At 45.1% G+C, this 25,863-nt stretch overlaps 1 protein-coding gene across 4 annotated transcripts in view; it reads right to left on the bottom strand.

Moving 5' to 3' along the window:
- Positions 1–25,863, bottom strand: part of LOC140719121 (uncharacterized) — a 61,450-nt gene that overhangs the window by 19,636 nt on the left and 15,951 nt on the right. For all 4 annotated transcript variants that reach the window (XM_073033539.1, XM_073033531.1, XM_073033523.1 and 1 more), the window contains 2 exons: positions 19,787–19,888; positions 11,086–11,202 (listed from right to left, as the gene is read on the bottom strand). In XM_073033539.1, the coding sequence (XP_072889640.1) occupies positions 11,086–11,202; positions 19,787–19,888 (219 nt within the window). The remainder of the gene's footprint in view (positions 1–11,085; positions 11,203–19,786; positions 19,889–25,863) is intronic.

The raw sequence follows: 25,863 nt of genomic DNA on the forward strand, positions 1-25,863 counted from the left end.
AAATCCCGTTCTTCAGGTCTTCCATCACCTCCAATGCGTTAGTGTAGATGACTTGTCCAATGGCTGGGTAAAGAACCAAGTCTGGAACCGGAGCCCCTTTCCTTGAAGCGTTTTTCTGATGCTGGAGTAAGCCTTTCTTTTCCTAAGTATTTTGGTTGGGTAATCTTGATCAAAAAATACTCTTTTTCCATCATAATAGAACATAGAACAGTACAGCACATTACAGGCCCTTTGCCCCACAATGTTGTGCCGACCCTTAAACCCTGCCTCCCATATACCCCCCCCCCCCACCTTAAATTCCTCCGTATACCTGTCTAGTATTTCTTAAACTTCACTAGTGTATCTGCCTCCACCACTGACTCAGGCAGTGCATTCCACATACCAACCACTCTCTGAGTAAAAAACCTTCCTCTAATATCCCCCTTGAACTTCCCTCCCCTTACCTTAAAGCCATGTCCTCTTGTACTGAGCAGTGGTGCCCTGGGGAAGAGGCGCTGGCTGTCCACTCTGTCTATTCCTCTTAATATCTTGTACACCTCTATCATGTCTCCTCTCATCCTCCTTCTCTCCAAAGAGTAAAGCCCTAGCTCCCTTAATCTCTGATCATAATCCATACTCTCTAAACCAGGCAGCATCCTGGTAAATCTCCTCTGTACCCTTTCCAATGCTTCCACATCCTTCCTATACTGAGGCGACCAGAACTGGACACAGTACTCCAAGTATAGCCTAACCAGAGTTTTATAGAGCTGCATCATTACCTTGCGACTCTTAAACTCAATCCCTCAATTTATGAAAGCAAACACTCCATAAGCTTTCTTAATTACCCTTCTACCTGTGAGGCAACTTTCAGGAATCTGTGGACATGCACCCCCAGACCCCTCTACTCCTCCACACCACCAAGTATCCTGCCATTTACTGTGTACTCTGCCTTGGAGTTTGTCCTTCAAAAGTGTACCAACTCACTCTTCTCTGGGTTGAATTCCATCTGCCACTTCTGCATCCTATCAATATCTCTCTGCAATCTTCGACAATCCTCTACAATATCCACAACACCACCAGCCTTTGTGTCGTCTGCAAATTTGGCAACCCACCCTTCTACCCCCACATCCAGGTCGTTAATAAAAATCACGAAAAGTAGAGGTCCCAGAACAGATCCTTGTGGGACACCACTAGTCACAACCCTCCAATCCAAATGTACTCCCTCCACTACGACCCTCTGCTTTCTGCAGGCAAGCCAATTTTGAATCCACATGGCCAAACTTTCCTGGATCCTATGCCTTCTGACTTTCTGAATAAGCCTACCGTGTGGAACCTTGTCAAATGTCTTACTAAAATCCATGTAGATCACATCCACTGCACTACCCTCATCTATATGCCTGGTCACCTCCTCAAGGAACTCTATCAGTTGTTAGACACGGTCTGCCTTTCACAAAGCCAATAAATCTCTCATTTTTTCCAAGCAGAGCGAAGCACCAACTCTTTAATTTTATACTCCTGAAAGCAGAAGACCACGGATTTCGGTTTGGATCCAAAAGATCGATGGCAGCATTGTATGCCAAGGGCAAGATCGGGAAGGGACAGCTCTGTTAAATAAATTTTTCCAGAAGTTCCTGTATGTTGTCTCCTTCCGCCCCATCGGAAATTCCATGGATATGTATGTTATTCCTGTGTGAACACGCCTCCAGGTTCGTTAGTCGAGCTTGAATGATCTCCTGAAGTTCCAGTGTGCGGGAAAGAACCTCCTTGGCTTCGGCCTTCCATTCCTCCACTTCTGTCACCCTTTGCTCCATATCCTGAACTCTGCCTGTTATTTCTTTTAAATCACCAACAAAAGCATTCAACTTCTTCTCTGAAATCCACCAGTTCGTTCTTTAGAAAACCCAGGGTATCACAGTTCTTTTTTCATGTCCGAACGAAGCGCCTGTACTTCGGCCCTGATGTTTGCATGAACAGCCTCCATATCCTCGTGTTCAGCTTGGTTGCTAGCGCCGATGTCAGTGTCCTCACTGTCAGTCGGTATTTTATTGCTTGTCTTTGGGTTTTGTTGTGGTTTTCCTCTCGTCTTTCTTTTGTTTCCCCTTTCATGGTACAAGACCCACTTTTCTATTTAAATAACCGTTTCTTATTTAGGGGGAAGTAAGACCATCTGGGAGCCCTTACTGATTATGCTGCTGGCTGTATCTGCGCCATACCAGAAGCCCCTAGCTGTCAGTCTGTAGTTTTGTATTGCCATGTGCTCCTGTTCGACTCCTGCCCCTGTATCACTGAGTACTCCATCTCTCACCTGTTTCTCATTGTTACCTGTATTGCTGCCACCTGTGTCTCATTGTGCTCTGCCTCTGTTTATTGCTCAGTGTATTTCAGTTCTGTGTTTTCACCTGTTTGTTGTCAGATTGTGCCAGTGAGTTTTCCTGAGCCTTTCCAGTATTCATATCTGTATTCTAGCCATCTGAAGTATCGACTCTGCCTGTTTCCTGATTCTGGTTTTTGGATTTCTCTGGATGTTTTGATCTCTGTCTGAACTCTGACGCCGACTTCGTTTGCATCTCGGGATTTGTTACTCGATTAACATCACTGTGTGCACAGTACTGGGTCTGCGATTGGATCCCTGCTCCAGTACCCTGACACATCTACAACCGCCTATGGTAAAAAAAAATCCACAAATTCACCACCCTCTGGCTAAAGAAATGTCTCTACATCTGTTTTAAAAGGACCCCCCCCCCCACCCATCTCTATCCTGAGGCTGTGCCCTCTTGTCCTAGATTCTCCTAGTATAGCAAACATCCTTTCCACATCTAATCTATCTAGGCCTTTCAACATCCGAAAGGTTTCAATGAGATCCTCCCTCAGCCTTCTGAGTTTCAGCGAGTACAGTCCGAGAGCCATCAAACATTTCTCGCATGAAAACCCTTTCCTGGAATCATCCTTGTGAATCTCCTCTGATCCCTCTCTAATGCCAGCTCAACTTTTCTTCGATGAGGAGCCCAAATCCTGTTCACAATATTCAAGGTGAGGCCTTACCATTCCCTTATATATCCTCAGCATAAGATCCCTGCTCTTGTATTCTAGACCTCTTGAAATGAATGCTAACATTGCATTTGCCTTCCTCACTACCGACTCAACCTACAAATTAACCCTTGGGGCGTTCTCACAAGAACTCCCAGGTTCCTTTGCATCTCAGATTTTTAGATTTCCTCCCCATTTAGAAAATAGTCGGCACATTTATTTTTACTATCAAAGTGCATGACTGTGCATTTTCCAATATTGCATTTCATTTGCCATTCTCTTGCCCTTTCTCCTAATCTATCAAAGTCCTTCTGCAGCCTTCCTGTTTCCTCAACACTACCTGCCCCTCCACCAATTTTTATACCATCTTCAAACTTGGTGACAAAGCCCCTCCATACCAGACATTGATGCAGCCTGTCAGAATGCTCTCCACCGTACACCTATAGAAGTTTTTGAGTGTATTTGTTGACATACCAAATCTCTTCAAATGCCTAATGAAGTATAGCGCTGTCTTGCCTTCTTTATAACTGCATCGATATGCTGGGACCAGGTTAGGACCTCAAAGATCTTGACACCCAGGAACTTGAAGCGGCTCACTCTCTCCACTTCTGATCCCTCTATGAGGATTGGGATACGTTCCTTCGCCTTACCCTTCCTGATGTCCACAATCAGTTCTTTTGTCTTACAGATGTTGAGTGCCAGGTTGTTGCTGTGACACTTCTCCACTAGTTGGCATATCTCACTCCTGTACGCCCTCTTGTCTCCATCTGAGATTCTACCAACAATGGTTGTATCATCAGCAAATTTATAGATGGTATTTGAGCTATGTCCAGCCACATAGTCATGTGTATATAGAGAGTAGAGCAGTGGGCTAAGCACACACCCCTGAGGTGCATCAGTGTTGATCGTCAGTGAGGAGGATATGTTATCACCAATCCACACAAATTGTCGTCTTTCGGTTACAATCCAGTTGCAGAGGGAGGTACAGAGGCTCAGGTTCTGCAACTTCTCAATCAGTATTGTGGGAACGATGGTATTAAATGCTGATCTATAGCCGATGAACAGCATCCTGATTTAGATGTCTGTGTTGTCCAGGTGGTCTAAAGCCGTGTGGAGAGCCATTGAGATTGCGTCTGCCGTTGACCTATTGTGGCGATAGGCAAATTGCAATGGGTCCAGGTCCTCGCTGAGGCAGGAGTTCAGTCCAGTCATGACCAACCTCTCAAAGCATTTCATCACTGTCAGTGTGAGTGCTACCAGGTGATAGTCATTAAGGCAGCCCACATTATTCTTCTTAGGTACTGGTATAATTGTTGCCTTTTTGAAGCAAGTGGGAACTTCCACCCGGAGCAGTGAGAGGTTGAAAATGTCCTTGAATACTCCCGCTAGTTGGTTGGCACAGGTTTTCAGAGCCTTACCAGGTACTCCATCGGAGCCTTCCGCCTTGCGAGGGTTCACTCTCTTTAAAGACAGTCTAACATCAGCCTCTGAGACAGAGATCACAGGGTCACCAGGTGCAGAAGGGATCTTCACAGCTGTAGTTGTGTTCTCCCTTTCAAAGCGTGCATAGAAGGAGTTGAGTCGGTGTAGGTTAATTGGTTCAGTGATTAGGTTAGAGTTAATCAGGGTTGTTGAGGCAGTATGGCTGAAAGATACAAAAGGGCTTACCCCACAATATATCTCTAAATAAATAAATAAAAAGCAAGAATGTAATGTTGAGACTTTATAAAGCACTTGTGAGGCCTCACTTGGAGTACTGTGAGCAAGTTTAGGCCCTTATCTTTGAAAAGATGTGCTGAAACTGGGAAGGGTTCAAAGGGGGTTCACAAAAATGATTTCAGGATTGAATGGTTTGTCATATGAAGGGCATTTGAAGACTCTGGATCTGTATTCACTAGAATTCAGGAGAAATAGGGGTGACCTAAATTAAAACTATTAAATGGTGAAAGGCCTTGACAGAGTGGAGAATGGAGAGAATGTTTCCTATGGTGGAAAATCTAAGACCAGAAGACACAGCCTCAGAACAGAGGGGCATCCTTTTAGAACGGAGATGAGGAAGAATTTCTTTAGCCAGAGATGGTGAATCTGTGAAATTCGATGCCACAGGCCATGTCTTTGTGTGTACTTAAGGCAGAGGTTGATAGATTATTTTTGGTAAGAACATGAAGAGATATGAAGAGAAGGCAGGAAATTGAGACGGAGAGGAAAATTGGATCAGCCATGATAAAATGGTGGAGCAGATTCAATGGGCTGAATGGCCTAATTAAGCTCCTATATCTTATGGTGAATAAAATGTCTATGCCTCTCAATTCTGTCTGCCTACGGGGAACGGCAAACCATTTTCAGAGCATGTGTCTAAACTGCCAATGATCATTTAACAAATTCTCTAAGGATACTTTTGAGTAGAGAATATTACGAATTAATATATTAGCAAGAATAATTATAGACCAATGAAGAGTCATGCTGATTATTTGCATGTATTCATCACTTTACTATAATAAAGTAATACAGAGCCAGTTTGAACTAAATGAAGCATTTTAGAAAACCAGTTCAAAAATTAATTAAATAATAACCTAATTTCTAAATACTATCGTTGTAACTATCCGCCTGTGAAAGCATCTGAGTGGTGAACACTCATTGTCTGCTCCATTGGGCAGTAAAGATAATAATTATTATTATCATGTATCTGTTTATTACGGGTGGGAGCAGTGCCAACAAAACCTTTGCCTGTGGCATACCCCTGATCTAAAATCTCCCCCCATTCTCCTGCACTCCCATAAATGAAATCCTATCTTATTCAACACATTGCTGTGAGTCCTGGCAAAAAGAGGGAGCAGTCAATGTAGGTACAATGCAGCTTTTGAAAAGACGGACAGACATACTTTATTGATCCCGAGGGAAATTGGGTTTCATTACAGCCGCACCAACCAAGAATAGAGAAGAAATATAGCAATATAAAACCATAAATAATTAAATAATATTAAGTTAATTATTCCAAGTGGAAATAAGTCCAGGACCCGCCTATTGGCTCAGGGTGTCTGACACTCCGAGGGAGGAGTTGTAAAGTTTGATGGCCACAGGTAGGAATGACTTCCTATGACGCTCAGTGATACATGTCGGTGGAATGAGTCTCTGGCTGAATGTACTCCTGTGCCTAACCAGTACATTATGGAGTACACGGAGGGGAGGGGAGTTATGGGTGGAATGGGACTGGACTGATAGGGAAGATGCTGTGGTCAACATGGACCAGTTGGGACATGGGCCTCAATCTATGCATTGTGACTGTGAGGTTCCAGATGGCAGCAATCTACTTTGTAAACTAGCAGAAAGGGATGCCATGGAGTTATTCTGTAGAGAAAGGGCTACTCTCCAATATTGTGCCTAAACACCAGCATAAAATTACAAAGCAAGTATATTTACCAACATTTCAACTTCAACCAACAGTTAACAGAATCAGAAAGAGGAAAGGGCCCATTACAGTTAAACCAGTCCGAATGTGCACATGAACGTTGGAGCTCGTTTCTGATTCAGCTGGGATGCTTTGCTTTGATTACTCACGCTGAACCCATGTTCTGCACTTACTCACGCTGAACCCATGTTCTGCACTTACTCACGCTGAACCCATGTTCTGCACTTACTCACGCTGAACCCATGTTCTGCACTTACTCACGCTGAACCCATGTTCTGCACTTACCCACGCTGAACCCATGTTCTGCACTTACCCACGCTGAACCCATGTTCTGCACTTACCCACGCTGAACCCATGTTCTGCACTTACTCACGCTGAACCCATGTTCTGCACTTACTCACGCTGAACCCATGTTCTGCACTTACCCACGCTGAACCCATGTTCTGCACTTACCCACGCTGAACCCATGTTCTGCACTTACTCACGCTGAACCCATGTTCTGCACTTACTCACGCTGAACCCATGTTCTGCACTTACTCACGCTGAACCCATGTTCTGCACTTACTCACGCTGAACCCATGTTCTGCACTTACTCACGCTGAACCCATGTTCTGCACTTACTCACGCTGAACCCATGTTCTGCACTTACTCACGCTGAACCCATGTTCTGCACTTACTCACGCTGAACCCATGTTCTGCACTAACTCACGCTGAACCCATGTTCTGCACTTACCCACGCTGAACCCATGTTCTGCACTTACTCACGCTGAACCCATGTTCTGCACTTACCCACGCTGAACCCATGTTCTGCACTTACCCACGCTGAACCCATGTTCTGCACTTACCCACGCTGAACCCATGTTCTGCACTTACCCACGCTGAACCCATGTTCTGCACTTACTCACGCTGAACCCATGTTCTGCACTTACTCACGCTGAACCCATGTTCTGCACTTACCCACGCTGAACCCATGTTCTGCACTTACCCACGCTGAACCCATGTTCTGCACTTACTCACGCTGAACCCATGTTCTGCACTTACTCACGCTGAACCCATGTTCTGCACTTACTCACGCTGAACCCATGTTCTGCACTTACTCACGCTGAACCCATGTTCTGCACTTACTCACGCTGAACCCATGTTCTGCACTTACTCACGCTGAACCCATGTTCTGCACTTACTCACGCTGAACCCATGTTCTGCACTTACTCACGCTGAACCCATGTTCTGCACTTACTCACGCTGAACCCATGTTCTGCACTTACTCACGCTGAACCCATGTTCTGCACTTACTCACGCTGAACCCATGTTCTGCACTTACTCACGCTGAACCCATGTTCTGCACTTACTCACGCTGAACCCATGTTCTGCACTTACTCACGCTGAACCCATGTTCTGCACTTACTCACGCTGAACCCATGTTCTGCACTTACTCACGCTGAACCCATGTTCTGCACTTACTCACGCTGAACCCATGTTCTGCACTTACTCACGCTGAACCCATGTTCTGCACTTACTCACGCTGAACCCATGTTCTGCACTTACTCACGCTGAACCCATGTTCTGCACTTACTCACGCTGAACCCATGTTCTGCACTTACTCACGCTGAACCCATGTTCTGCACTTACTCACGCTGAACCCATGTTCTGCACTTACTCACGCTGAACCCATGTTCTGCACTTACTCACGCTGAACCCATGTTCTGCACTTACTCACGCTGAACCCATGTTCTGCACTTACTCACGCTGAACCCATGTTCTGCACTTACTGACGCTGAACCCATGTTCTGCACTTACTCACGCTGAACCCATGTTCTGCACTTACTCACGCTGAACCCATGTTCTGCACTTACTCACGCTGAACCCATGTTCTGCACTTACTCACGCTGAACCCATGTTCTGCACTTACTCACGCTGAACCCATGTTCTGCACTTACTCACGCTGAACCCATGTTCTGCACTTACTCACGCTGAACCCATGTTCTGCACTTACTCACGCTGAACCCATGTTCTGCACTTACTCACGCTGAACCCATGTTCTGCACTTACTCACGCTGAACCCATGTTCTGCACTTAATCACGCTGAACCCATGTTCTGCACTTACTCACGCTGAACCCATGTTCTGCACTTAATCACGCTGAACCCATGTTCTGCACTTACTCACGCTGAACCCATGTTCTGCACTTACTCACACTGAACCCATGTTCTGCACTAACTCACGCTGAACCCATGTTCTGCACTTACTGACGCTGAACCCATGTTCTGCACTTACTGACGCTGAACCCATGTTCTGCACTTACTCACGCTGAACCCATGTTCTGCATACTCACGCTGAACCCATGTTCTGCACTTACTCACGCTGAACCCATGTTCTGCACTTACTCACGCTGAACCCATGTTCTGCACTTACTCACGCTGAACCCATGTTCTGCACTTACTCACGCTGAACCCATGTTCTGCACTTACTCACGCTGAACCCATGTTCTGCACTTACTCACGCTGAACCCATGTTCTGCACTTACTCACGCTGAACCCATGTTCTGCACTTACTCACGCTGAACCCATGTTCTGCACTAACTCACGCTGAACCCATGTTCTGCACTTACTCACGCTGAACCCATGTTCTGCACTTACTCACGCTGAACCCATGTTCTGCACTTACTCACGCTGAACCCATGTTCTGCACTTACTCACGCTGAACCCATGTTCTGCACTTACTCACGCTGAACCCATGTTCTGCACTTACTCACGCTGAACCCATGTTCTGCACTTACTCACGCTGAACCCATGTTCTGCACTTACTCACGCTGAACCCATGTTCTGCACTTACTCACGCTGAACCCATGTTCTGCACTTACTCACGCTGAACCCATGTTCTGCACTAACTCACGCTGAACCCATGTTCTGCACTTACTCACGCTGAACCCATGTTCTGCACTTACTCACGCTGAACCCATGTTCTGCACTTACTCACGCTGAACCCATGTTCTGCACTTACTGACGCTGAACCCATGTTCTGCACTTACTTACGCTGAACCCATGTTCTGCACTTACTGACGCTGAACCCATGTTCTGCACTTACTCACGCTGAACCCATGTTCTGCACTAAGGATACCAGCCATAGTTCAATTCCCTTGAAGACCATTTCAAGTGAACTGGCTAACTCAGGAGTGTTGGCTCTTCATCCATTCAATTGTTTGTCTGCACAATTAGGTCTCCCCTTTGGTTGAATCCTTCGGGCATCTTCTGTTCCGCACCTCCTCACAAAAGACCCCAAACCAGACTACTGTCCTTCAGAAACCAGATTCCACCCATCTCTCTCAAATGTTTCTTTTCTTTTTTCTTTTCTTTCTTTTTTTTCTTTTAAGAAATTTAAGCAAATATTAAGTACAACTGTAATTTCCCCCTCCCCCCTCAAATGTTTCATAGCAAATGTTCCTTATCTTTAGCTGAAGCCAAAACACTCTTACTAACAAGACATGCTGCTTTTGCAGAAACCTGCTAAAATAAAAATACTTCACAGCACAGCAGACAAGATCTCAAAGGGCACGAAACTGTTATAGTCACCAGTGCGTAGATTTGCTGAGTGAGCCTGCAGGTCAATCAATCTCAGCATTGTGTGTGGTGACATACAGGTACTTCGATGACAAAATTTCAATTTACTTTGAACCTTGCTGAACTGATCCCTTCATATAAGTATAGCAGACCACACTTCAGCACTTAACAGTGCAAACGTGACATCAGAGATAGTTCAATCATACCAAGGAAAAAAAGGAGAGTAGAGTACAGGACTGGAACATTTAAACAAACACAAAACCAAAGTAGGGTACACCAGCTTTCTGTAGCATTAGGGGGTGGTAAGGTAGCATAGCGATTAGCATGATGATATCAAAATTCCAGCAACCCATGTTCAATTCCGCCACAATTTGCAAGGATTTTGTATGTTCTCTCTATGAATTTTCCCAAGAGAGGGACTTTGGAGAATGACTACAGAATAGCTTTTTAGAGCAGCTATAGAAGAGAAAGGCAACTTTGTGGCATAGGTAGTGATCAAAATAGAAAGAGTATGGGAGAAATCTACCAGGGTGCAGCCTGTGATGTAGTTATAAAGAGAGACAAGATATGTTGGGTTTATGAATGTAGGAGGCAGAGTGGGCACCGTCCATCACCCTCCTAGTTCCAGAGAGAATCATTTTTAGGGCAGGGGAGTGTCAAACTAGAAAGCCCAGAGTGAGGAGAGGAGAAGGGTGATGACTAAGTGGAATAAGCTGATGGAGGACAGAGCGAAGGCACATACTATTACAACATTTAGAAGGCATTTAGACAGGTACTTGACGGGGAATGGAGTAGCAACACCATGGGCACTTTTCACTAAAATCGAGTTTGGTTTGCTCTAATCTATTTTTCTTGTGAAAACTGATGCTGTTTGCCTGTGATGCTAATGCAGTGAAGATTTCCATTAGATTGTGCAGATGAGAGTGAACAGCTTTTAAAAGGTCACAGGTTGTGGGATTGGTGTAGGACAAAATGGGCAGTAAGGGCCTATATCTGCACCATCTCAGATCAAAGAGCGATGGCTGCATTAAAAACAACCTCTCCTGGAAATCTTTCCGATAAGAAAGAGGATAATCTGCCAATCACAGACTCAAAAGACAAAAATGAGACTTACAGCTATTCGACCAAAGATGCGGACATCGACCCATCAATTTTCCAGTAAATGTTGCCACAGATATGAGCATAAAGATCAGCGAAAAGAGTAGCAGAAACACAGGCTCAATATCCCAACCTGCAGAAGATGGGAATTACTGGAGTCACATTTCCTTATTTATCTGCCAGATACATCTTCTAAAAAGCTATAGTAGATTTCATGAACATCTTTCAGTTTCAGAAATCCATTTTAACTTCATCCTGCTGATGGGTCTCAGCCCGACACACCAACTATATATTTCCCACACACGCTGCCTGGCCCGCTGAGTTCCTCCAGCATTTTGTGTGTGTTGCTTGGATTTCCAGCATCTGCAGATTCTCTCTTGTTTTTAACTTTGTTTTATGTAACTGTTTTATTGTGTTTTGTTTTTATTATCATGCTCTTTATCCTTTGGGGCACCACAGTTAGTGTGACACTAGTACAGCTCAGGGCATTCTGGTGTTCTGAGTTCAATTCCTGCATCACTCTTTCCGGCATCACCATTCCCCAGGAACCCCAGTTTCCTCCCACAGTCTCATTGGGGTTTTTGGGCTACAGCAGATCAGGAGTAACAATTACTTTGTTCTCATTTACACTTGTGTACTGGAAATTACCTGTATTTTCTCCCCATTTAGAAAATAGTTCACACATTTATTTCTACTACCAAAGTGCAATCAAGCATTTGTAAAATCAAACATTGTATTTCATTTGCCACTTAGTTGCCCATTCTCCTAATCTGTCTAAGTCCTTCTGCATCCTACCTGTTTCCTCAACACTACCTGCCCCTCCACCAATCTTCGTATCATCTGCAAACTTGGCAACAAAGCCATTTATTCAACCATTTAAATCTTTGATATACAGCATAAAAAGAAATAGTTCCAACACTGACCTCTCCGGAACACCACTAGTCACTGGCAGCCAACCAGAAAAGGATCCTTTTATTCCCACTCACTGCCTCCTACCAATCAGCCAATGCTCTAACAATGTTAACTAACTTTCCTGTAATACCATGGGCTCTTAACTTGGTAAGCAGCTTCATGTGTTCACCTTGTCAAAGGCCTTCTGAAAGTTCAAATATACAACATCCACTGCATCCCCTTTATCTATCCTACTTGTAATCTCCTCAAAGAATTCCAACAGGTTCGTCAGGCGGGATTTTACCTGAAGGAAACCATGCTGACTTTGTCCTATCTTGTCCTGTGTCACCAAGTACTCCATAACCTCATCCTTAACAATTAACTCCAACATCTTCCCAACCACTGAGGTCAGGCTAACTGGTCTATAATTTCCTTTCTGCTGCCTTCCTCCTTTCTTAAAGAGTGGAGTGATATTTGCAACTTATCAGTCATCTGGCACCATGCCAGAGACCAGTGATTTTTTTGAAAGATCATTTCTAATGCCACCACTAACACTACCTCTTTCAGAACCCTAGGGTGCAGTTCCTCTGGTCCAGGTGACTTATGTACCTTTAGGTCTTTCAGCTTTTTGAGCACCTTCTCTCTTGTAACAGTAACTGCACCCTCTTCTCTTCCCTCACACACTACATCTGGCATACTGCTAGTGTCTTCCACAGTGAAGACTGATGCAAAATACTCATTTAGTTCATCAGCCATTTCCTTGTCCCCCGTTATTACTTCTCCTGCAGTTTCCATTTTCTAGCGATCCTATATCCACTCACATTCTTGTGAGCAAGAATCTGAATCTAATTTCTCTTTTATTTTTAACATATTTGGAAAAAACTTTTACTATCCACTTTGATATTATTTGCTAGCTTGCTTTAATATTCCATCTTTTCCCTTCTAATGATTTTTTTAGTTGCTCTCTAGATTTTTTAAAACATCCCAATCCTTGATCTTCTCACTAATTTTTCCTTTGTAGTATGCCCTTTCTTTTGCTTTTAAAATGTCCTGGACCTCCCTTGTCACCATGGTTGCACTGTTTTACTATTTGAGTATTTCTTCAATTTTGGAATACACATGTCCTACACTTTCCTCATTTTCTCCCAGAAACACTCACCATTGCTGCTCTGCTGTCATCACTGCTAGCAGCTCCTTCCAATTTATTTTGGCCAACTCCTCTCTCATACCACTGTAATTTCCCTTTCTCCTCTGAAAAACTGCAACTTCAGACTTTACTTTCTCCCTTTCAAGATTATTTCAATTTTAATTTCTTAAAGGTTCTTTTACCTTAAGCTCCCTAATCACCTCCAGTTCATTACATAACACTAATCCAGGATAGCTGATCCCCTAGTTGGCTCAATGAGAAAATGCTCTAAAAACCCATCTCTTAGGCATTCAACAAACACACTCTACTGAGATCCATTACTAACCCTATTTTCCCAATCAACCTGCATGTTAAAACCTCCCATGATTACCATAACATTGCCCTTCTGACAAGCCTTTTCTATTACCTGTTGTAATCTATGGTCCACATCCCAGCCACTGTTGGGAGGCCTGTATATAACTGCCATCACCATCCTTTTACCCTTGCAGACTTTTAACCCTCTTTCACACTCACCTGGTTTACCTGTCTCCTCCCAGTTTCTCACTTCATCCCCATCCCACACTCACCTTGTTTACCTGTCAATTTCCCAGTTACTCCTCATCCCCATCCCACACTCACCTGGATTACCTGTCTCCTCCCAGTTTCTCACTTCATCCCCATCCCACACTCACCTGGATTACCTGTCTCCTCCCAGTTTCTCACTTCATCCCCATCCCACACTCACCTTGTTTACCTGTCAATTTCCCAGTTACTCCTCATCCCCATCCCACACTCACCTGGATTACCTGTCTCCTCCCAGTTTCTCACTTCATCCCCATCCCACACTCACCTGGATTACCTGTCTCCTCCCAGTTTCTCACTTCATCCCCATCCCACACTCACCTGGATTACCTGTCTCCTCCCAGTTTCTCACTTCATCCCCATCCCACACTCACCTGGATTACCTGTCTCCTCCCAGTTTCTCACTTCATCCCCATCCCACACTCACCTTGTTTACCTGTCAATTTCCCAGTTACTCCTCATCCCCATCCCACACTCACCTGGATTACCTGTCTCCTCCCAGTTTCTCACTTCATCCCCATCCCACACTCACCTGGATTACCTGTCTCCTCCCAGTTTCTCACTTCATCCCCATCCCACACTCACCTTGTTTACCTGTCAATTTCCCAGTTACTCCTCATCCCCATCCCACACTCACCTGGATTACCTGTCTCCTCCCAGTTTCTCACTTCATCCCCATCCCACACTCACCTGGATTACCTGTCTCCTCCCAGTTTCTCACTTCATCCCCATCCCACACTCACCTGGATTACCTGTCTCCTCCCAGTTTCTCACTTCATCCCCATCCCACACTCACCTGGATTACCTGTCTCCTCCCAGTTTCTCACTTCATCCCCATCCCACACTCACCTGGATTACCTGTCTCCTCCCAGTTTCTCACTTCATCCCCATCCCACACTCACCTTGTTTACCTGTCAATTTCCCAGTTACTCCTCATCCCCATCCCACACTCACCTGGATTACCTGTCTCCTCCCAGTTTCTCACTTCATCCCCATCCCACACTCACCTGGATTACCTGTCTCCTCCCAGTTTCTCACTTCATCCCCATCCCACACTCACCTGGATTACCTGTCTCCTCCCAGTTTCTCACTTCATCCCCATCCCACACTCACCTGGATTACCTGTCTCCTCCCAGTTTCTCACTTCATCCCCATCCCACACTCACCTTGTTTACCTGTCAATTTCCCAGTTACTCCTCATCCCCATCCCACACTCACCTGGATTACCTGTCTCCTCCCAGTTTCTCACTTCATCCCCATCCCACACTCACCTGGATTACCTGTCTCCTCCCAGTTTCTCACTTCATCCCCATCCCACACTCACCTTGTTTACCTGTCAATTTCCCAGTTACTCCTCATCCCCATCCCACACTCACCTGGATTACCTGTCTCCTCCCAGTTTCTCACTTCATCCCCATCCCACACTCACCTGGATTACCTGTCTCCTCCCAGTTTCTCACTTCATCCCCATCCCACACTCACCTGGATTACCTGTCTCCTCCCAGTTTCTCACTTCATCCCCATCCCACACTCACCTGGATTACCTGTCTCCTCCCAGTTTCTCACTTCATCCCCATCCCACACTCACCTTGTTTACCTGTCTCCTCCCAGTTTCTCACTTCATCCCCATCCCACACTCACCTGGATTACCTGTCTCCTCCCAGTTTCTCACTTCATCCCCATCCCACACTCACCTTGTTTACCTGTCTCCTCCCAGTTTCTCACTTCATCCCCATCCCACACTCACCTGGATTACCTGTCTCCTCCCAGTTTCTCACTTCATCCCCATCCCACACTCACCTGGATTACCTGTCTCCTCCCAGTTTCTCACTTCATCCCCATCCCACACTCACCTTGTTTACCTGTCTCCTCCCAGTTTCTCACTTCATCCCCATCCCACACTCACCTTGTTTACCTGTCTCCTCCCAGTTTCTCACTTCATCCCCCTCCCACACTCACCTTGTTTACCTGTCTCCTCCCAGTTTCTCACTTCATCCCCATCCCACACTCACCTTGTTTACCTGTCTCCTCCCAGTTTCTCACTTCATCCCCATCCCACACTCACCTTGTTTACCTGTCTCCTCCCAGTTTCTCACTTCATCCCCCTCCCACACTCACCTTGTTTACCTGTCTCCTCCCATTTTCTCACTTCATCCCCCTCCCACACTCACCTTGTTTACCTGTCTCCTCCCAGTTTCTCACTTCATCCCCCTCCCACACTCACCTTGTTTACCTGTCTCCTCCCAGTTTCTCACTTCATCCCCATCCCACACTCACCTTGTTTACCTGTCAATTCCCAGTTTCTCACTTCATCCCCCTCCCACACTCACCTTGTTTACCTGTCTCCTCCCAGTTTCTCACTTCATCCCCATCCCACACTCACCTTGTTTACCTGTCTCCTCCCAGTTTCTCACTTCATCCCCATCCCACACTCACCTGGTTTACCTGTCAATTCCCAGTTTCTCACTTCATCCCCCTCCCACACTCACCTGGTTTACCTGTCTCCTCCCAGTTTCTCACTTCATCCCCATCCCACACTCACCTTGTTTACCTGTCTCCTCCCAGTTTCTCACTTCATCCCCATCCCACACTCACCTGGTTTACCTGTCTCCTCCCAGTTTCTCACTTCATCCGCCTCCCACACTCACCTGGTTTACCTGTCTCCTCCCAGTTTCTCACTTCATCCCCATCCCACACTCACCTGGTTTACCTGTCAATTCCCAGTTTCTCCTCATCCCCATCCCACACTCACCTTGTTTACCTGTCAATTCCCAGTTTCTCCTCATCCCCATCCCACACTCACCTTGTTTACCTGTCAATTCCCAGTTTCTCACTTCATCCCCATCCCACACTCACCTTGTTTACCTGTCAATTCCCAGTTTCTCACTTCATCCCCATCCCACACTCACCTTGTTTACCTGTCAATTTCCCAGTTTCTCCTCATCCCCATCCCACACTCACCTTGTTTACCTGTCAATTCCCAGTTTCTCACTTCATCCCCCTCACACACTCACCTTGTTTACCTGTCAATTCCCAGTTTCTCACTTCATCCCCATTCCACACTCACCTGGTTTACCTGTCAATTCCCAGTTTCTCACTTCATCCCCCTCCCACACTCACCTTGTTTACCTGTCAATTTCCCAGTTTCTCCTCATCCCCATCCCACACTCACCTTGTTTACCTGTCAATTCCCAGTTTCTCACTTCATCCCCATCCCACACTCACCTTGTTTACCTGTCAATTCCCAGTTTCTCACTTCATCCCCATCCCACACTCACCTGGTTTACCTGTCAATTCCCAGTTTCTCACTTCATCCCCCTCCCACACTCACCTTGTTTACCTGTCAATTTCCCAGTTTCTCCTCATCCCCATCCCACACTCACCTTGTTTACCTGTCAATTCCCAGTTTCTCACTTCATCCCCATCCCACACTCACCTTGTTTACCTGTCAATTCCCAGTTTCTCACTTCATCCCCATCCCACACTCACCTTGTTTACCTGTCAATTTCCCAGTTTCTCCTCATCCCCATCCCACACTCACCTTGTTTACCTGTCAATTCCCAGTTTCTCACTTCATCCCCATCCCACACTCACCTGGTTTACCTGTCAATTCCCAGTTTCTCACTTCATCCCCATCCCACACTCACCTTGTTTACCTGTCTCCTCCCAGTTTCTCACTTCAATCCCCTCCCACACTCACCTTGTTTACCTGTCAATTCCTAGTTTCTCACTTCATCCCCCTCCCACACTCACCTTGTTTACCTGTCAATTCCCAGTTTCTCACTTCATCCCCATCCCACACTCACCTTGTTTACCTGTCAATTCCCAGTTTCTCACTTCATCCCCCTCACACACTCACCTTGTTTACCTGTCAATTCCCAGTTTCTCACTTCATCCCCATTCCACACTCACCTGGTTTACCTGTCAATTCCCAGTTTCTCACTTCATCCCCCTCCCACACTCACCTTGTTTACCTGTCAATTTCCCAGTTTCTCCTCATCCCCATCCCACACTCACCTTGTTTACCTGTCAATTCCCAGTTTCTCACTTCATCCCCATCCCACACTCACCTTGTTTACCTGTCAATTCCCAGTTTCTCACTTCATCCCCATCCCACACTCACCTGGTTTACCTGTCAATTCCCAGTTTCTCACTTCATCCCCCTCCCACACTCACCTTGTTTACCTGTCAATTTCCCAGTTTCTCCTCATCCCCATCCCACACTCACCTTGTTTACCTGTCAATTCCCAGTTTCTCACTTCATCCCCATCCCACACTCACCTTGTTTACCTGTCAATTTCCCAGTTTCTCCTCATCCCCATCCCACACTCACCTTGTTTACCTGTCTCCTCCCAGTTTCTCACTTCAATCCCCTCCCACACTCACCTTGTTTACCTGTCAATTCCCAGTTTCTCACTTCATCCCCATCCCACACTCACCTGGTTTACCTGTCAATTCCCAGTTTCTCACTTCATTCCCATCCCACACTCACCTTGTTTACCTGTCAATTCCCAGTTTCTCACTTCATTCCCATCCCACACTCACCTTGTTTACCTGTCAATTCCCAGTTTCTCACTTCATCCCCATCCCACACTCAGCTTGTTTACCTGTCAATTTCCCAGTTTCTCCTCATCCCCATCCCACACTCACCTTGTTTACCTGTCTCCTCCCAGTTTCTCACTTCAATCCCCTCCCACACTCACCTTGTTTACCTGTCAATTCCCAGTTTCTCACTTCATCCCCATCCCACACTCACCTGGTTTACCTGTCAATTCCCAGTTTCTCACTTCAATCCCCTCCCACACTCACCTTGTTTACCTGTCAATTCCTAGTTTCTCACTTCATCCCCCTCCCACACTCACCTTGTTTACCTGTCAATTCCCAGTTTCTCACTTCATCCCCATCCCACACTCACCTGGTTTACCTGTCAATTCCCAGTTTCTCACTTCATCCCCATCCCACACTCACCTTGTTTACCTGTCAATTCCCAGTTTCTCACTTCATCCCCATCCCACACTCACCTTGTTTACCTGTCAATTCCCAGTTTCTCACTTCATCCCCATCCCACACTCACCTTGTTTACCTGTCAATTCCCAGTTACTCCTCATCCCCCTCCCACACTCACCTGGTTTTACCTGTCTCCTCCCAGTTTCTCACTTCAATCCCCTCCCACACTCACCTGGTTTACCTGTCAATTCCCAGTTTCTCACTTCATTCCCATCCCACACTCACCTTGTTTACCTGTCAATTCCCAGTTTCTCACTTCATTCCCATCCCACACTCACCTTGTTTACCTGTCAATTCCCAGTTTCTCACTTCATCCCCATCCCACACTCACCTTGTTTACCTGTCAATTTCCCAGTTTCTCCTCATCCCCATCCCACACTCACCTTGTTTACCTGTCTCCTCCCAGTTTCTCACTTCAATCCCCTCCCACACTCACCTTGTTTACCTGTCAATTCCCAGTTTCTCACTTCATCCCCATCCCACACTCACCTGGTTTACCTGTCAATTCCCAGTTTCTCACTTCAATCCCCTCCCACACTCACCTTGTTTACCTGTCAATTCCTAGTTTCTCACTTCATCCCCCTCCCACACTCACCTTGTTTACCTGTCAATTCCCAGTTTCTCACTTCATCCCCATCCCACACTCACCTTGTTTACCTGTCAATTCCCAGTTTCTCACTTCATCCCCATCCCACACTCACCTTGTTTACCTGTCAATTCCCAGTTACTCCTCATCCCCCTCCCACACTCACCTGGTTTTACCTGTCTCCTCCCAGTTTCTCACTTGATTTCCACCCCCCCCCCCACCACACTGACCTGCCAGCTTGTCCTCCTTTATCCACCTTCTTCTTGTGGTGTCTTTCTTTTGTTGAATTTCAGAACCTTTAATGTGTGTCGATATTCCTTGCATGTTTATTTGCCTGCACCTGTTGTCATCTCTTAATCAAACGCATGGTGTTTTCCTTGCTGAAATCTGAACTGCTCTCAGCCCTCACAGCTGATGCTTTTTTTTTCAGGCATTGTTACATCCCCTGTCATTTAAACCATTATTGATTTTAATTTTCTCTGTAGGCCAAGGTGGGTCTTTATATTTAAAAGTCAGGGTAATTACCATCTGTTACAATCCATAAAATGGTGGCCAGCAGAAGAAGCGTTAGTGAACCCATCAGGAACAGCAGAGTCAGAACGATCATGAATTTCTGTGTTTTCTTATCTAGAGAAAGCAAATGCATTACGTCCAGAGGTACACAACTCTGTGCAGCATCAAATTAGCATCACCATGTTTATATAAAGGAATTGCAGGGCTCTTCAAACAGCGTCTCTCGCTTACCTTATGGAAACTACATGTACTAGACAACATGATGGTCAACATTCCTGACTTGTAAAAGCTTTGAATACCTGTGGCAAAGTTCCCTCAAGGGCCTGCACAGTTGATGTTAAGGCAGAAAGTAATGTTATATACCTGCACCGTTCACCCACTCCAAGTGCACCTCTGAATTCCCACTACCTGGTCAGACTATTGGTCTCGGAGCCAAGCAGGACAAAAATCAGAAATATGTTGAGGATTTATAAAGCATTGGTCAGACTGCACTTGGAGTATTGTGAGCAGATTTCGGTCCTGTATTTAAGAAAGGATGTGCTCTTATTGGAGAGGATCCAGAGGAGTTTCATGAAAATGTTTGCCAGATGAAAAGCTTGCTATATGAGGAATTTTTGATGTCTCTGGTCCTGTTCTTACTGGAATTCATAAGAATGAAAGGGAATCTCATTGAAACCTAAAGATCTCGATAGAGTTGATGTGGAGAGTATAGTGAGGGAGTCTAAGACCAGAGGGCACAGCTTCAGAATAGAAGGATGTCTATTTCGAACAGAGATGCGGAAGAATTTCTTTAGGCAAATGTTCAGGGGATATTAGTGTGGGGTTCTGAGCAGTTACGTTCCAATGAGACATGGAAAGGATGGTAGGGTACAAGATCTGTGGTGCTCAAAGGCTGTTGTAAATCTAGTCCAGAAGAAGAGCTTATGAAAGGTTCAAAAAACTAGGTAATAATATGAATCTATAAGATTATAAGGCTAACAGGAAGGAGTTTAAGAATGAAATTAGGAGAGCCAGAAGGGGCCATGAGAAGGCCTTGGCGGACAGGATTAAGGAAAACTCCAAGGCATTCTACAAGTATGTGAAGAGCAAGAGGATAAGACATGAGGGAATAGGACCAATCAAATGTGACAATGGAAAAGTGTGTATGGAACCGGAGTAAATAGCAGAGGTACTTAATGAATACTTTGCTTCAGTATTTGGAGTAAAGAGAGGAAATTAAGAACCTGGTGGCATGGTGTGAAGACAATAACCTATCCCTCAACTTCAGCAAGATAAAGGAATTGGTTGTTGACATCAGAAGAAGTAGTGGACCGCACGACCCCATCTACAAACATCGGTGGTACGCAGGTGGGACAGGTCAAAAGCTTTAAATTCCTGGTGTGAATATCACAAATGACCTGACTTGGTCTAACCAAGCAGAGTCCACTGCCAAGAAGGCCCACCAGCGCCTTTACTTCCTGAGAAAGCTGAAGAAATTTGGCCTGTCCCCTAAAACCCTCACTAATTTTTATAAATGCACCGTAGAAAGCATTCTTCTAGGGTGCATCACAAACTGGTATGGAAGTTGTCCTGTCCAAGACCGGAAGAAGCTGCAGAAGATAGTGAACATAGCCCAGCACATCACACAAACCAATCTTCCATCCTTGGACTCACTTTACACTGCACGCTGTCGGAGCAGTGCTGCCAGGATAATCAGGGACACAACCCACCCAGCCAACACACTTTTTGTCCCTCTTCCCTCTGGGAGAAGATTCAGAAGCATGAAGATTCGTATGGCCAGATTTGGGAACAGCTTCTTTCCAACTGCGATAAGACTGCTGAATGGATCCTGACCCGGATCTGGGCCGTACCTTCCAAATATCCGGACCTAACTTGCACTACCTTATTTTCCCTTTTTTATTTTCTAATTATGATTTATAATTTAAATTTTTTATTATATTTACTTGGATTTGTACTTCAGGGAGCATGAAGTGCAGAATCAAATGTCGCTGTGATGATTGTACGCTCTCGTATCAATTGTTTGGTGACAATAAAGTAAAGTAAAGTATTCACTACGGAGAAGGATCTTGGCAATTGTAGTGATGACTTACAGTGGACTGAAAAGCTTGAGCATGTAGACATTAAGGAAGAGGATGTGATAGAACTTTTGGAAAGCATCGAGTTGGATAAGTCACCAGGACCAGACGGGATGTACCCCAGGCTACTGTGAGAAGCGAGGGAGAAGATTGTTGAGCCTCTGGCAATGATCTTTGCATCATCAATGAGGATGGGAGAGTTGCAGAGAATTGGAGGGTTGTGGATGTTGTTTCCTTATTCAAGAAAGGGAGTAGGGATAGCCCACAAAATTATAGGCCAGTGAGTCTTACTTCAGTGGTTGGTAAGTTGATGGAGAAGATCATGAGAGGTAGGATTTATGAACATTTGGAGAGGCATAATATGATTAGGAATAGTCAGCGTGGCTTGTCAAAGGCAGGTCATGCCTTAAGAGGGTGATTGAATTTTTTGAGGATGTGACTAAGCACGTTGATGTAGTGTATATGGATTTCAGCAAGGCATGGGATCCAAGGGGACATTGCTTTGTAGATCCAGAACTGGCTTGTCCACAGAAGGCAAAGAGTGGTTGTAGACGGGTCATATTCTGCATGGAGGCCAGTGACCAGTGGTGGCCTCAGGGATCTGTTCTGGGATCCCTTCTCTTCGTGATTTTTATAAATGACCTGGATGAGGAAGTGGAGGGATGGGTTAGTAAATTTGTTGATGATGCAAAGGTTGGGGGTGTTATGGATAGTGTGGAGGGCTGGCAGAGATAACGGGACATTGATAGGATGTAAAACTGGGCTGAGAAGTGGCAGATGGAGTTCAACCCAGATAAGTGTGAAGTGGTTCATTTGGTAGGTCAAATATGATGGCAGAAAATAGTATTAATAGTAAGACTCTTGGCAGTGTGGAGGATCAGAGGGAACTTGGGGTCTGAGTCCGTAGGACACTCAAAGCTGCTACTCAGGTTGACACTGTGGTTAAGAAGGCATTGGCCAAGTTTAAGAGCCAAGAGGCAATGTTGCAGCTATATAGGACCCTAGTCAGACCCCACTTGGAGTACTGTGCTCAATTCTGGTCACCTCACTATAGGAAAGACATGGAAACCATAGAAAGAGTGCAGAGGAGATTTACAAGGATGTTGCCTGGACTGGGGAGCATGCCTTATGAGAACAGGTTGAGTGAACTCAGCATTTACTGCTTGGAGTGACGGAGGATGAGAGGTGACTTGATAGAGGTGTACAAGATAATGAGAGGCATTGATCATGTGAATGGTGGAGGTGGATACAATAGGATCTTTTAAGAGACTCCTGGATGGCTAAATGGAGCTTAGAAAAATAGAGAGCTATGGGTAACCCTAGTTAGTTCTAAGGTAGGGACATGCTCGGCACAGCTTTGTGGGTCAAAGCTGTATGTTTTCTATGTAGTCATGAATAGTGAATCTGTGGAGGTTAAGTTTTTATGTATATCTAAGGCTAAGGTTGATTGCTCAGGGAATGAAGGGATACAGGAAAAGGAAGGAGTTTGGGCCTGAGAGGAAAATGGAAAAGCCATGATGAAATGGCGGAGCAGAATCATTGGGCCAAATAGCTTCACTCTGCTCTTATATCTTTTATTGGGTTGGCGCATGGCCAAGTGGCTAAGGCGTTTGTTTAGTGATCTGAAGGTCGCTAGTTCGAGCCTTGACTGAGGCTGCGTGTGTGTCCTCGAGCAAGGCACTTAACCACACATTGCTCTGCGACGACACCGGTGCCAAGCTGTATGGTTCCCAATGCCCTTTCCTTGGATAACATCGGGGCGTGGAGAGGGGAGACTTGCAGCTTGGGCAACTGCCGATCTTCCATTAAAAAAAAACCCTGCCCAGGCTTGTGCCCTGGAAACTTTCCAAGGCACAAATCCATGGTCTATCGAAACTAACGGAGGCCTACCTACCTCTTATATCTTAATTCTGCTCCTATATCTTATAGAGAGAAGGTAGGAGACTGGGGCTGAGAGGAATAATAAAACAGCCAAGATGAATAGCCTGGTTTTGATCCTGTATCTCATAGTTTTTTCATGTGTTCAATGTAAAAGGCCAAAACTGAGGTTTAACCAAGGGAAGCCACCATATGGGAACCAAACTACAGAGAAAACAGGGACAAAGGAAAGCAATATCTGGACAAAGCCAGGAATAGGCTGACAGCTCCTTGGTAAGCTCAAGAACTTTTGAAATGCTACACACACTTAAATGTTGCTGGTCTGAATTCATAGCAAAAAAGAACTTTGACCAGCAGCCAATCCGGACATCGGATGTTTTAAGAGGACTGAAGATGTTGTACTTGAATGCATGCAATGTCCAGAATAAGGTGGATGAACTTGCAGTACAGTTGCAGATACGATATTGTAGGCATCACTGAATCATGGCTGAAAGATTATAGTTGCGATCCAATTACATACATTATTTTAAAGGGCAGGCAGGAAGCAGGGCCAGATTAACCCAGTAGCAAAAGTAGCATTTTCGAGGGCCCCACCCACACTGAGTGCTTGCAAGCTGCAGTCTGGTGAAATCGGCATCTCACCGTATTCTCACGACTGTCAGATTGAGTTTTGAGTAGACAATTCATTTACACTTAAATAAATGACTTCAGTCTTCTGTTCTCTGACAAAGTACTGTGGATTGAGTTCATAACAACGCATTTCCTAAAAGCTGTGAACCCAGTCTCATTTGTAACAATGCATCTCTGGCACCTCTGAGACAAGAATGCTAAACTTACATGTAGTTGCAAAGACACCATATCTATGCTTTTTGAATATGAGTTTTCTAAATCAATATATAGATGTATATATAGATCAATACTAGGGAAGATGCAATATTAGATTCTCCTATTAGGAAATGAGTTAGGGCAGGTGATGGAAGTGTGTGTAGAGGAACACTTTGGTTCCAGTGACCATAACACCATTAGTTTCAACTTGATCATGGATAAAGATAGATCTGGTCCTCGGGTTGAAGTTCTAAACTGGAAAAAGGCCAAATTTGAAGAAATGAGAAAGGATCTAAAATTCGTAGATTGGGACAGGTTGTTCTCTGGCAAGGATGTGATTGGTAAATGGGAGGCCTTCAAAGGAGAAATTTTGAGAGTGCAGAGTTTGTATGTTCCTGTTTAAAGGCAAAATGAATAAGAATAAGGAACCTTGGTTCTCGAGGGATATTGGAAATCTGATAAAGAAGAAGAGAGAGATGTATGACAGATATAGGCAACAAGGAGCAAATAAGATGCTTGAGGAGTATAAAAAGTGCAAGAAATACTTAAGAAAGAAATCAGGAGATCTAAAAGAAGGCATAAGGTAGCTTTGGCAGTCAAGGTGATGGATAATCCTAAGAGCTTCTACAGGTATATTAAGAGCAAAAGGATAGTAAGGGATAAAATTGGTCCTCTTGAAGATCAGAGTGGTCGGCTATGTATGGATGAGCCAAAAGAAATGGGGAGATCTTAAATGGGTTTTTTTCATCTGTATTTACTAAGGAAACTGGCAAGGAATCTATGGAAATAAGGCAAACAAGCAGAGAGGCCATGGAACCTATACAGATTGAAGAGGAGATGCTTGCCACCTAGAGGCAAATCAGAGTAGATAAATCCCCAGGACCTGACAGGGTATTCCCTCGGACTTTGAAGGAGACTGGTGTTGAAATTGCAAGGGCCCCGGCAGATATATTTAAAATGTCGGTATCTATGGGTGAGGTGCCAAAGGATTGGAGGATAGCTCATGTTATTCCATTGTTTAAAAAAGGCTCTAAAAGTAATCTGGGAAATTATAGGCCGGTAAGTTTGACGTTGGTAGTAGGTAAATTATTGGAAGGAGTACTAAGAGATAGGATCTACAAGTATTTGGATAGACAGGGACTTATTAGGGAGAGTCAACATGGCTTTGTGCGTGGTAGGTCATGTTTAACCAATCTATTAGAGTTTTTCGAAGAGGTTACCAGGAAAGTGGATGAAGGGAAGGCAGCGGATGTTGTCTACATGATCTTCAGTAAGGCCTTTGACAAGGTCCCACATTGGAGGTTAGTTAGT

Source organism: Hemitrygon akajei, chromosome 2, assembly GCF_048418815.1.
Source record: "Hemitrygon akajei chromosome 2, sHemAka1.3, whole genome shotgun sequence".
Classification (NCBI taxonomy): domain Eukaryota; kingdom Metazoa; phylum Chordata; class Chondrichthyes; order Myliobatiformes; family Dasyatidae; genus Hemitrygon; species Hemitrygon akajei.